The 11,243-nt window shown below is 34.9% G+C and overlaps 1 protein-coding gene and 1 non-coding gene across 2 annotated transcripts; one reads left to right on the forward strand and one right to left on the reverse strand.

Annotated features, from left to right (window-relative positions):
• Positions 1–491: 491 nt before the first annotated feature.
• On the forward strand, positions 492–7,344 carry LOC130987955 (3-oxoacyl-[acyl-carrier-protein] synthase II, chloroplastic-like). Its single transcript, XM_057911678.1, has 14 exons — positions 492–1,163; positions 2,026–2,231; positions 2,325–2,528; positions 2,985–3,095; positions 3,183–3,278; positions 3,437–3,482; positions 3,550–3,629; positions 4,284–4,352; positions 4,457–4,541; positions 5,360–5,514; positions 5,608–5,688; positions 6,403–6,462; positions 6,853–7,007; positions 7,096–7,344. The coding sequence occupies exons 1-13, from the start codon at positions 827–829 to the stop codon at positions 6,967–6,969; spliced, it is 1,647 nt and encodes a 548-aa protein (XP_057767661.1). The 5' UTR covers positions 492–826; the 3' UTR covers positions 6,970–7,007; positions 7,096–7,344.
• Positions 7,345–9,997: 2,653 nt separating this feature from the next.
• Positions 9,998–10,071, reverse strand: TRNAV-CAC (transfer RNA valine (anticodon CAC)). Its single transcript has one exon. It is a non-coding gene; the product is annotated as a tRNA-Val (tRNA).
• Between the last annotated feature and the right edge of the window lie 1,172 nt (positions 10,072–11,243).

Below are 11,243 nucleotides of genomic sequence, written 5' to 3' on the forward strand. Positions count from 1 at the left end.
GTCTTCTACACATCCTTATTCGAATCGCACAATCTAACTCCTCAATAACAATAAATAGAGGATAATTCTAGTAATGAGCTTCAAAACTCTTAAATCAATTCTAAATTTTTCGATGTCATATGAATGTCTGAATTTAAGCTTAAAACACGTGTAAAAAATAGAAGAAACAAATTTAAATATTGATATTATTAAAATGCTTTAAAAATTAAATTTTAATTACAATAAGGTCCAAAATTTGAAATTTAAATTGAAATTTCATAACAAAAAACAATACTATTAGATTAGAAAATTTTAAGAGAGCATTCAAAACGTTTTAGAATGGAGTGTGATTTATATGAAAGGGTGCAAAATAAAATAATAGTAAAAAAACAATTTTTCTGGTGGGAGATGCTTTGTGAAATTTTGTTTGGATGTAGACGCAAAAGAGAGGATGAAATACAGACATACGATTTAAAACTCAGATATTTCTTCCTTAAATATATAAATATATAAAAAGATGGTTATTTAATGAAAACTTGGCGTCTGCAAGTCTTGCAAAAAAAATAAAAAAAACGACAGTACTTCGATCACATCAGCTTTCTCTCTCTATAATTTCTCTCACTGCCTCTCTCAGATTCAATCAATCAGAGTCAGAGTAGCCCTCTCGTTATTTTCACCACCCTCATTCTGGAGGTCGCCCCACAACCACAGTCGGCTCTGCTCATCACGGAGCCTCTTCTGTATTTCTGGATTATCTGTATAAATTTCTCCGAAGCGGTAATTGATACTCATTAGCATCCACAAACACACATTTCTCCAGCTGTGTGAGCCGAAGGATTGAAGCGGGATGGCGGCGTCATCGGTGGTGTGCTCGTGGCTGATGGCCGCATGCATGTCAGTCGCTTGTGGAAATGACTCCTCCATTTCCATGCTGTCGACGACGTCGTCTAATCCCTCGCGCCTCAGCAAGTGGGCGCTGCGTCGCCGGAGAAGGGCTGTCGCCAGCTGCGCCCCCCAGCTGTCCGGCATTCGCAATCTCATGAGCTCCTGCTTGGCCTTCGAGCCCTGCGATCGTTTCTGCGAATCCTCATCTGCCTCTGAATTTTTCTTTGGTTTCGGATCCAAGGATGATGCTCCGGGCCACCGCAGACGCCGGAAATCCCACCGTCCAGCCGTTCGTTCTGGTGATTTTTTTTCCTCATCTTTTTTTATGCGTTTTCGTGCTTGTCTGGACGAACTGTTTGTCAGTGGTTTTATGTTATGATTCCGATTTTAATTGAATGTTTATCTGATGGGCCTTGTTTAAATTTCGATGTGCCATACTTCAATTTTATTTTATTTTATATTAGAACAATTCAGATTGAGATTTACTGAGCCTGAATTATTGGGGACCGAGTTTTATACGATTATTGTTCACTACTTTGTTGTTTGAGCCGCTATTTGATGATTGATTACTCCTTTGTTGTTTTTGGTCTCTTAATGAAGCAATTGAACAGCTTCACTGGACTGAACAGTAATTCTGGTACATTTGTCGCATTATATAGCCTGGTCAAGTTATGCTCCTGTCTTTGATATTGTTGTTGTTGAGTTTTATCTGGTTGGGGGGAATGATCATTGGGATCGTACCTCAGGCTCAGACCTCATCCATATAAGGGACGAGTGATGCTGCTAGGGTTCAAGGCTAGTGCCTTTCGATTTTCGTTTGTATGGTTAGAAGATTAGTTTATCACCCATGTGCATCAGAGACATAAATGGGCAAATTTCACACCTGTATTAGTTTACAGAAGGGTGGGTGAGCTTGGATTTTGGTAGATTTGACATTTGCACTCTAAGTGTTATTTTTTCCTACTTTCTTTCTCACCTCCATCCAATGCTTTTCAGGCAATAGTCTGTCTTGAATAAATGGGTAATTAGTTTGTTATGACCTTATTTATCTGCTTCCAGTTATGATTTTTGAGATTTCTTTGCCATGCATCAGCAAATTGGAATGCTTTCGCCAGACCATGAAAGTGCATTGTTGCTTTCTCTAACTACATTAAATTTTAGGAGAAGCAATGGCCATAGCTGTGCATCCTATCATGGAAAGTACACCCAAGACAAAACCTCCAACCAAGCAAAGAAGAGTGGTTGTGACAGGTATGGGTGTGGAGACACCACTTGGTCATGATCCAGACGTCTTCTACAATAATCTGCTTGAAGGAGCCAGTGGCATTAGTGTGATTGAGGCTTTTGATTGTTCCCAGTTTCCAACAGTATGTTTTGCTCGTTGTTCTCTTTTCATTTTGTAAGGTTAATGAATTCAATTTCAACTTAAAGTGATTTTGACTTGAACTTAAAAACTGTAGAGAATTGCTGGGGAGATCAAATCATTCTCAACTGATGGCTTGGTAGCTCCCAAACTTTCCAAGCGAATGGATAGGTTCATGCTTTACATGCTGACAGCTGGCAAGAAGGCTTTGGCTGACGGAGGAATTACAGAAGATGTCATGGATGAGTTAAACAAAGCAAGATGTGGTGTGCTGATTGGTTCAGCTATGGGTGGCATGAAGGTACGACAAAATTATTCTTTGCATAAAAGTTAGTAGAAGAGGGTTATGGGCAAACAGATTACTACACAGAGGCCAGTTAATGATGGAGGAATTGCAGAGGCCAGGCATTGAGCTGGTTAATGCTCCTGTTTTATGGATTTGGTGTCAGTCCTCAGAAATGTGACTGTATGCCGTTTCTTCTACTTATCCTGTTCTCTTCTGTTACCAGTTACCACGACTAAATATTGGTGCATAGACATCTTTAGCACTTTCTCTATGAGGTTACATTGTTATACCATTTTTGAGCATCTGATTCTTTGCATGAAAGTGAGTATCTGGCTTGAGTTCAAACCCTCTTTAAATTGTAGAAATTCACTAGTGGATTTTAGCAGTATCTAATTGTTTTAGTCAAAACTCTCTGCTTTCTCATCATATTATATAGAGATAAATTTAATCCTCTTTTTGTTTTTTGACCAGGTCTTTCATGATGCCATTGAAGCTTTACGAGTCTCATATAGAAAGATGAATCCATTTTGTGTACCATTTGCTACTACGAACATGGGTTCTGCTATGCTTGCCATGGATCTGGTTATATAACTTCCTTCTTTTTACCATAGCAGCCTCATTAATGCACAACCTATTGAAGTCATCCTAAGCTCGATTAGTATATTACAGGGATGGATGGGTCCTAACTACTCAATATCTACTGCTTGTGCAACAAGCAACTTTTGTATATTGAATGCGGCAAACCACATCATCAGGGGTGAAGCTGTAAGTGTTGCCTTCTTCTTTCAAGCTTCAGACTAGTGTTTCAAATTTTACTTCCATTTTGTTCCATAATATTAGAAGAATCAACTGACAAATATCAAAATATACACCCACACCTTGTTCATTCGTCTTGCATGCTGATACTTGCTGAGAATTTGCAGGACATGATGCTCTGTGGGGGATCAGATGCAGCAATCATCCCAATTGGTACTAGTTTGTTTCTTACTTAGGTTTCAAATGGTCCTCCGGTTTCTGATCATAGACTCTGGTGCAGGATTGGGGGGCTTTGTTGCATGCAGAGCACTGTCACAGAGGAACACTGATCCCACCAAAGCCTCACGCCCCTGGGATAACGTAATGCCCTTGATTATTTTTTTCCTTAATTGGAAGTTTGGATGCAGTTTATAATCTAGATGACCCCACATATTTCATGTTTCACTGACTGAAATGCCCTTATGCTGCCTACTCCTGTTGCTGTCATTATTTGTTAGGAGTCAAATCCTGCTTTAAAGTATTATCTTTTCAACAGCCAGTGTTATGAATGAATTGTCTAAGATGTCCACTGAAAAATCTATGCTTAATCGGTAAAAGTAGATGGCAGCACTGTATGGCTGTTGATAACTTTGTGCTTTTAGTTGATATATTAATTCATATCATTATTAATAAACTGACTATATTGTCCACTTAACATTGTATGCTTTTGATCTAAAAGTCTAGTGAATATCTTCAATTTCTAAATATTGACATTTTTGTCATATACGTGATTGTGCTCTGTTCATTATATATGATCTGGGTTCTGGTTTCATATTTCTGGACTGTTTATATTTTATATCCTTAGGACCTTATGATTGGAAAAAAACTACTGACTAAAAATAACCATCAAATGGGGACTGTGACACTAAGATGAAAAGAATCCAGTTTAAGTTCCATGTTCAATACATGAACTCATAACTTCATAACACACACATACTGTCACTTCCCATGCGAATTAATTCTGGTTTTTGACAGGGTCGTGATGGATTTGTTATGGGAGAAGGGGCTGGAGTATTACTTCTGGAAGAACTTGAGCATGCGCAGGTGTCAAGAGAGTCCAATTAGTACTCAACTTTTTTATTTATATGCTGATGTCTTCCCTGGTTATTCTTGAACCGTAATCTTTCAAATTATTTATGAATGATCAGCAAAGAGGGGCTACTATCTATGCCGAGTTTCTTGGTGGAAGCTTCACTTGTGATGCTTATCACATGACAGAACCTCATCCAGAAGGTGCATCCCTCTTTCTTTGTACCTAGATTAACATGTTGTGAAGTGAAAAATAGGGTGTGCGAGGCTTAGAGTTAGGGCTGGTTTCTCTATTCCCTGTTAACATATGTCTGGATTTGCTTTAGTGCAAGAATGGTCTCACACCCTAATCCACCTTACAGACTTCCATAATCTGGTCATCCTTTATGACTTTTAGTTCCATTCTTGTATGATTTTATGAAACTTACCAAAATTGAATTTGCGAGAAAACAGGATTTAGCTGCTGTCTTGCCATCTTGAAAAGTTGGAAGATTTGTAGGGTTATTTTTTTTGTGTTTTGATTTCATTTTTCATTAGTGTCCTCTAAGCCTCTGAACTCGTATGCTCCAACAAAGATGTGATTATATTTTTGCTAAATAACAATTTACTATTATTTTCAGTAATTTAAAGATTTTCTTGTAATGAGCTAATGAGCTGCTGCTCCTGTGGCTTTTCTCTTGCAGAGGTAACAAGAAAGAAAGTATAATCTAAGAAACAAAAGAATCTAAATCCAATGACATTTCAAAATCTAAGCTCAGTTTAGCTAAATTCTTGTCACTTTTGGAACAGTTGACCAGTGAACTGTATGATTTAACTATGATCTGTTTTATGGCCAAAAACAGTTCTGCTCATTATAATTGCTTTATGGTAGTTGTGTGATTATTGCACACGCGACGTTCTCCATTAACTCAAACAGTTGTATTTTCTATTTCTTATTTCCTTTTTGACCAACTTTAAATTACGAAAATCCGAAACTGAGTAAATATGTTGATTGTGGTCCCTTCGATCATATGCAAAAACAGGAACTGGTATAATTCTCTGCATAGAGAAGGCCCTGGCTCAGTCAGGAGTTCCTAAGGAAGATGTCAATTATATAAATGCCCATGCAACGTCTACTCCAGCTGGTGATCTGAAGGAATACCAAGCTCTTCTACATTGCTTTGGGCAGAACCCTGAGGTTTACTCTGCACACATTTCCTCTCATTTCATACTATGTTTTTACTGCTGAAGGTTTCCTGAGCAGTTTGTGCCTAATTTGGATATTTTGCAGTTGAAGGTGAACTCTACAAAATCTATGATAGGGCATCTACTTGGTGCAGCTGGTGCTGTGGAGGCTGTTGCAACTGTGCAGGTGTGTTGTGGATATCATTAGTTTACACATTCAGAAAATAATTGTCATAATGGTCCACTAAGGGGAGGGTTGGGGGGGGGGATATGTGTAGGAGAAGTAAGGTATTTGATGGTCTTGAGTAACTATTGTAGGGTCACTCAATTCTTTTATGAAGGTTAAATTAGAATTTTAAAATGAATGGGATGTTTTAGTTTTAGGCTTTCATACTTGGGTGGTCAATTTCTGTTCCTTCAAGTTAAGAGTCATTGGTTCTAATTTGTTGATGATCCTTAATCATGTTCTTCATTAACAAGTTTTCCTTACTTCTTAGGGTGCGTTTACTTTGATGAATAAATTTATTATGGGAAAAGGAGGGTTTGGAGGGATAATATTATCCCTCCTTGAAGTGAAAATAAGGAAGGAAAAATGGTGAACTTCTCTTTTGTATAAAATGTGGGAAAAGAAAGGAGGCATTTAAAAGCATAATTTTTTGTGATCCCTCTTTTTCCCATGATAAATTTATTCATCAAAGTAAACGCACCCTTATAGTTTATTGGTTCATAAAAATAAATAACTGTGGTTCCTGTCCCTGACTCCCTATTAATATGTTATTTTCACTTCTCTAGAGTTCATGCTTTGTGGGGATGTGCACCTTACTATTATTAGCTAATTGTATTTGAATAATGATATTTATACTTAGTCCTTTATTAAAGTACATGTTGTCTTCTTGTGTAGGCAATAAGAACTGGCTGGGTACATCCAAATGTCAATCTTGAAAATCCAGATGATAGTGTGGTATGTCGTTTCGCTCTTAATCTTCAAACTTCATGCGCAAATAGATGATTTTTTTTTTCATGTTGTGCCTTTGTTAATCTGTCAGTTAATTATAAAAAATCATGGATGAGGAACAGGTGGACAAATTTGCTGTTGGCACTAAATGCACAATATAAAGATGATAATATGCATGAACCAAACTTTGAGTCCATCTGCATTTATTTTCAACATCTTTCTATAGTGACAATTGACAAGTGCTGGAGTTAATTTGATATTTTGGTTTAGGCTCTTTATTGGCCACATGAATCTGCTTAGCTTTTATGGATGACCGAATAATGTTTATAGTTAGTTAACCCATTACTGTTTTTTTTAAAGCTATACGCCTATATTGATGACCCGTTCTTGATCCAGGACACAAAGGTACTTGTTGGACCAACAAAAGAAAGACTCGATGTTAAGGTTGCTCTGTCTAATTCTTTTGGGTTTGGTGGCCATAATTCATCAATTTTGTTCGCTCCATTCAAGTAGTTTTATGGCGCTTAATTCTAAAAGGAATAACGATGGAGGTATATAATGTAATATTGTACTTGTTTTCATCTCAAATCTAGTAAACCTTTTCTATTAAGAAGCATTCCCCCCCTCTATTTCTTGTAGGTGGGGTTTTATTGCTATGACTATTGAACGATGATCCAAACGAAGTATTAGCGATCCTCCAAATTGTAGCTGTGTTACTCTTTTGCGTTGACCGGATACAGAAAACAATCTCTTCTGTAACTAATAACCCTTGATTAGCTACTTCCAGTATCCTACTAAAACAGAGATTTCAATCTTGTATGATTAAATTTTGATTAGAATTATCATTGATGTGATTGAAAAGGATTCTGCATCTGCAATTAACCGAAATTTTGTGATTGTGGGTGGACTTATTTGTTCATGACATGTAGTATATACAGTGTGCGAGTTGGAACTGAATTGATAGCTACTGTTGGAACAATAAAGTGGGAATAATTTTGAATAGTAATATTAGCATGTGACGTAACATTCTAACATTATTGTTGAATTTAAACTTCAATAATGTCTACTTGCATAAAAATCCGTATCTTCATCTTTATGTGACATTAATTATGGTGGGTGCTACAACATAATCAGTGGTTCTACTTCTACACGAGCAACTTTTGAGAATTAAGTAGCCGAAAATGGCAAAAGCGAGATTTTAGATGGATAGTTTACTTATTTAACACCATATTTTCATTTCGAGTCTCATTAAAGCATCCACATTGGGGTTACATGATAACCTAAATGATAGCTTACTTGATGAGGGGGGACCACATTGTGTAAAGTGGCTGCATTGGAATTACATGATAGCCTACATGATTTTTTTAGTTTTGATTTTTCCATTTTTAATTTAAGTTCAACTGCATAAATTTAAATCACACAATTTAATTCAAATTTAAATTGCATTAATTTTGAAATCCTAAAACTTGCATAAAACTTCACTTAAATTTAATTGCTCAAATTTAAATAACACATTTTACTAATAATTAAAATTTCATTAAAAAAGTGAGGAAGAAGAAGAGGAAAAAAAAAACGGTCAAAAATTGCACGAAAATCGAGGCAGTCAAAGCTGCATATTCAAATTCAATTTTTTTTAATGGCGCGTGTGAACCATGCATCGCCTTACACGATGCGAGCTCTACACGAGTAGGCCGCCATCGTGTAAGCGATGCGGATGCTCTTATTACCTTTCTTTTCTGGTTGTTGCCATTACAATAAATATTTATAATATGACATTTGTTTATTTTAGGCTTAATTGCACCAAATATCACCAATTTTGCCCTAATTTTATTTTTTCTCATAATTTTAAAAAATTTCATTTTTTTTATCACATATTGAATTAGTCGTTCATTTTTTCTCACGATTTTTTCCCTTCAGATCGGAGTTGACGTGACGCTGATGTCGCTCGCCGGCACACGCCACACACGTTCCACTCCGGCGATTGTATGATTTTATTATTTGAGTAATTTTAAATTAATATATATTCCACATCAATGTTATGTGTAAATTTAAATCCACATCAGCGCCACATTAACTTTCCGGTCACCGGAGCTAAAAATCGTGAAAAAAATGAACGATTAATTCAATTTATGATAAAAAATAGAATTTTTTAAAATTATGGAGAAAATAGAATTCGAGCAAAGTTGGTGATATTTGGTGCAATTAACCCTTTATTTTATAACTGATTAGGAAGGTGAAAAAGAAAAACGAGAAAAAGGCGTGCATACAATGTTTAGAAAAGACAAAGCTCATTTTGCTGAATGAGAGAAAGATAACAGTGACTACTTTGGATTTTGGAACCATATAAATATTAGTCATTGTTATAATAATGGCCCCCCAATAAAATAAAATAAAGAGTAATTTTATTCATAGCCTTCATTTTACACATTATAGCCTTCTACATAATATAATAATAAATTAATTATTTTATCCCTACAGCCCCTGAATTATTTACCTAGTAAATAAATTTAGCTTTCCTCTTCGATACCACAATTAAATAGCTTTTGAACAACTTATGGGTCATTATATTGATGTACAATATGATTAAGAATTTGTACAAGAGAATGGCTTCCAAGAAGCTGATAGTTTTGGCCTACAAATAAAAAATGTTTGCCGTGTTTGTTTCTAGAAATCCAGATTCAATTTGGCAATTCTCAATTTCTTATATCAAGTACGCTGCATAGTCGATGATATTTGATAATTGTCGTGCAAATTTTTTTAGGTATGATTATTTAGTAACACTGTATGTGAAAAAGTAAACTATCCATCTAAAATCTCGCTTTTGCCATTTTCGGCTACTTAATTCTCAAAAGTTGCTCGTGTAGAAGTAGAACCACTGATTATGTTGTAGCATCCACCATAATTAATGTCACATAAAGATGAAGATACGGATTTTTATGCAAGTAGACATTATTGAAGTTTAGCAAACTCTCCATCTCTGCTGTTTAGTTTTTCTTTGAAAAGTCGATTATACTCCCTACATAGTTGGTATTTGGTAACATCACATCCCACTTTCTGAGTTTTTTGTGTAATGATAATCTTCAATCTTGGAATAGTTCTCCCTTGGGGCTTCAAAGCAACGAGAAATTACTGGGTTTAATTTTGGGTAGAATAGTCAAATTTTTTTATTAAGGGGCTATAAGTGAATAAAATGGAGGCTATGTATAAAATCACCCTAAAATAAAATATAAAATTCTGACGGGATCCTTGTTATTTTGGCTAATCAGCCAATAAAAATAAAATACAGGTTTACGTCATAAAATCATAAAAAGTAGTATTAAAAAATAAGAGAAATATTATCATTTACATAAAAGTGATTGATTAGTATTTTTATGATTTTAAACTTACAGTTACTACCTATCTTTAAGCATGCCTAAAAAAAACTATCACTAAACAAAATGAGTAATTATCACCGTTTGCAAAAGTCTATTATTGGTTTTAAGTGTATTATTGATAAAAAAAAATATTTATTGATGAATAAAATAGTAGTAAAATGAAAAAATGTCTGAGCCCGGGTTCGAACCGGGGACCTCTAGTGTGTGAGACTAGCGTGATAACCAACTACACCACCCAGACAACGTCGTGTTTGTTTTTAGTTTTAATTAATTTTATAGTTTAAATACAGTATGAAAATATAGTAAAGCATGAAGATAGCAGAATGAGCTACTTCACTTTTTATCTTTTTAGTAAATAGGAGTATTAAACAGATTGAGTTGATCAACGACCAAAAAATTCAAAAGGTACTCTCCACACAAGAAAAACAGCAATTTATCGATTATTATATCGGGTGTCAATTGTAAATTAAATTCCAGTCTTTCATTTTTGTAAAAATGTTACAATATCATCCCAATCTTTCAATTTGTAGAAAATTATTTCTTCCTAATTTTGAACGAATTTGGACTTGAAAATTCATTGGAGGCTTTAAAGGACATTATCTAGGTTGCCCTTTTGTTGTGTGGTCAATTTCGTTATTGGACATTTTACAGTTAAATAATTAAGTCGAGAATTGGTAGATTGGTACAATGGAGTTAGGGCTCCCTGATAGTTTGAATTGTAATTTTGAATGTCCAATAATAAAATTAATAGCATGTATGGGTTTTCAAATGCCCTCGATCATTTTGAATAATTTTGATATTAGATGAAAGTCTAAATCTTAATTCTAAATCCGTACATAAATTTAGATTTAGAAGAGAGAATTTGCTACAAATGTAAAAGTTGAAACATTATTGCAACTAGGGGTGTAATCGAACCGAGCTGAACCGAATAGTGGTGTGCTCAAGTTTGGTTTGTTAAGTATCGAATCGAATCCCGAACTTTACTTACCAAATACTTTGAGGCTCACGAGCGCCTCACGAGCCTCATCGAGCCTATATGAACTTTCTAAATTTATATTTATATTCAAAATATTGATTATTTTATTTTAAAAATAAATTATTTTATTTAAAATAATAAATATATTAATTATTTTCTTATAACAAACAAAATTAATTAGAGATTTAATACAATTATTATTAATTTTAGTGGATAAATATAAGTTATGTGTACTAATAATTTATATTTTTCAAGCTGAATCACTTGACGAACATGTTCACGAGCTAACGAGCCGAATACTACTAAGCTCAAGTTTGGTTTGTTTATTTTACGAGCTTCTCTAAACGAACTTGAACGAGCTTTTTTCGAGCCGAGCTCCGAATAGTTCACGAGCGGCTTAGTTTGTTTACAGCCCTAATTGCAACATTTTAAAAGTT

Source organism: Salvia miltiorrhiza, chromosome 1, assembly GCF_028751815.1.
Source record: "Salvia miltiorrhiza cultivar Shanhuang (shh) chromosome 1, IMPLAD_Smil_shh, whole genome shotgun sequence".
Taxonomy (NCBI): Eukaryota; Viridiplantae; Streptophyta; class Magnoliopsida; order Lamiales; family Lamiaceae; genus Salvia; species Salvia miltiorrhiza.

Bases quoted from the DNA above. Each gene is read 5' to 3' on its own strand.
- LOC130987955 (XM_057911678.1), top strand. From the start codon at position 827: ATGGCGGCGTCATCGGTGGTGTGCTCGTGGCTGATGGCCGCATGCATG. The intron at 3,096-3,182 runs GTTATATAACTT...AGTATATTACAG, and splicing joins CTATGCTTGCCATGGATCTG to GGATGGATGGGTCCTAACTA. The intron at 5,515-5,607 runs GTTTACTCTGCA...GATATTTTGCAG, and splicing joins GCTTTGGGCAGAACCCTGAG to TTGAAGGTGAACTCTACAAA.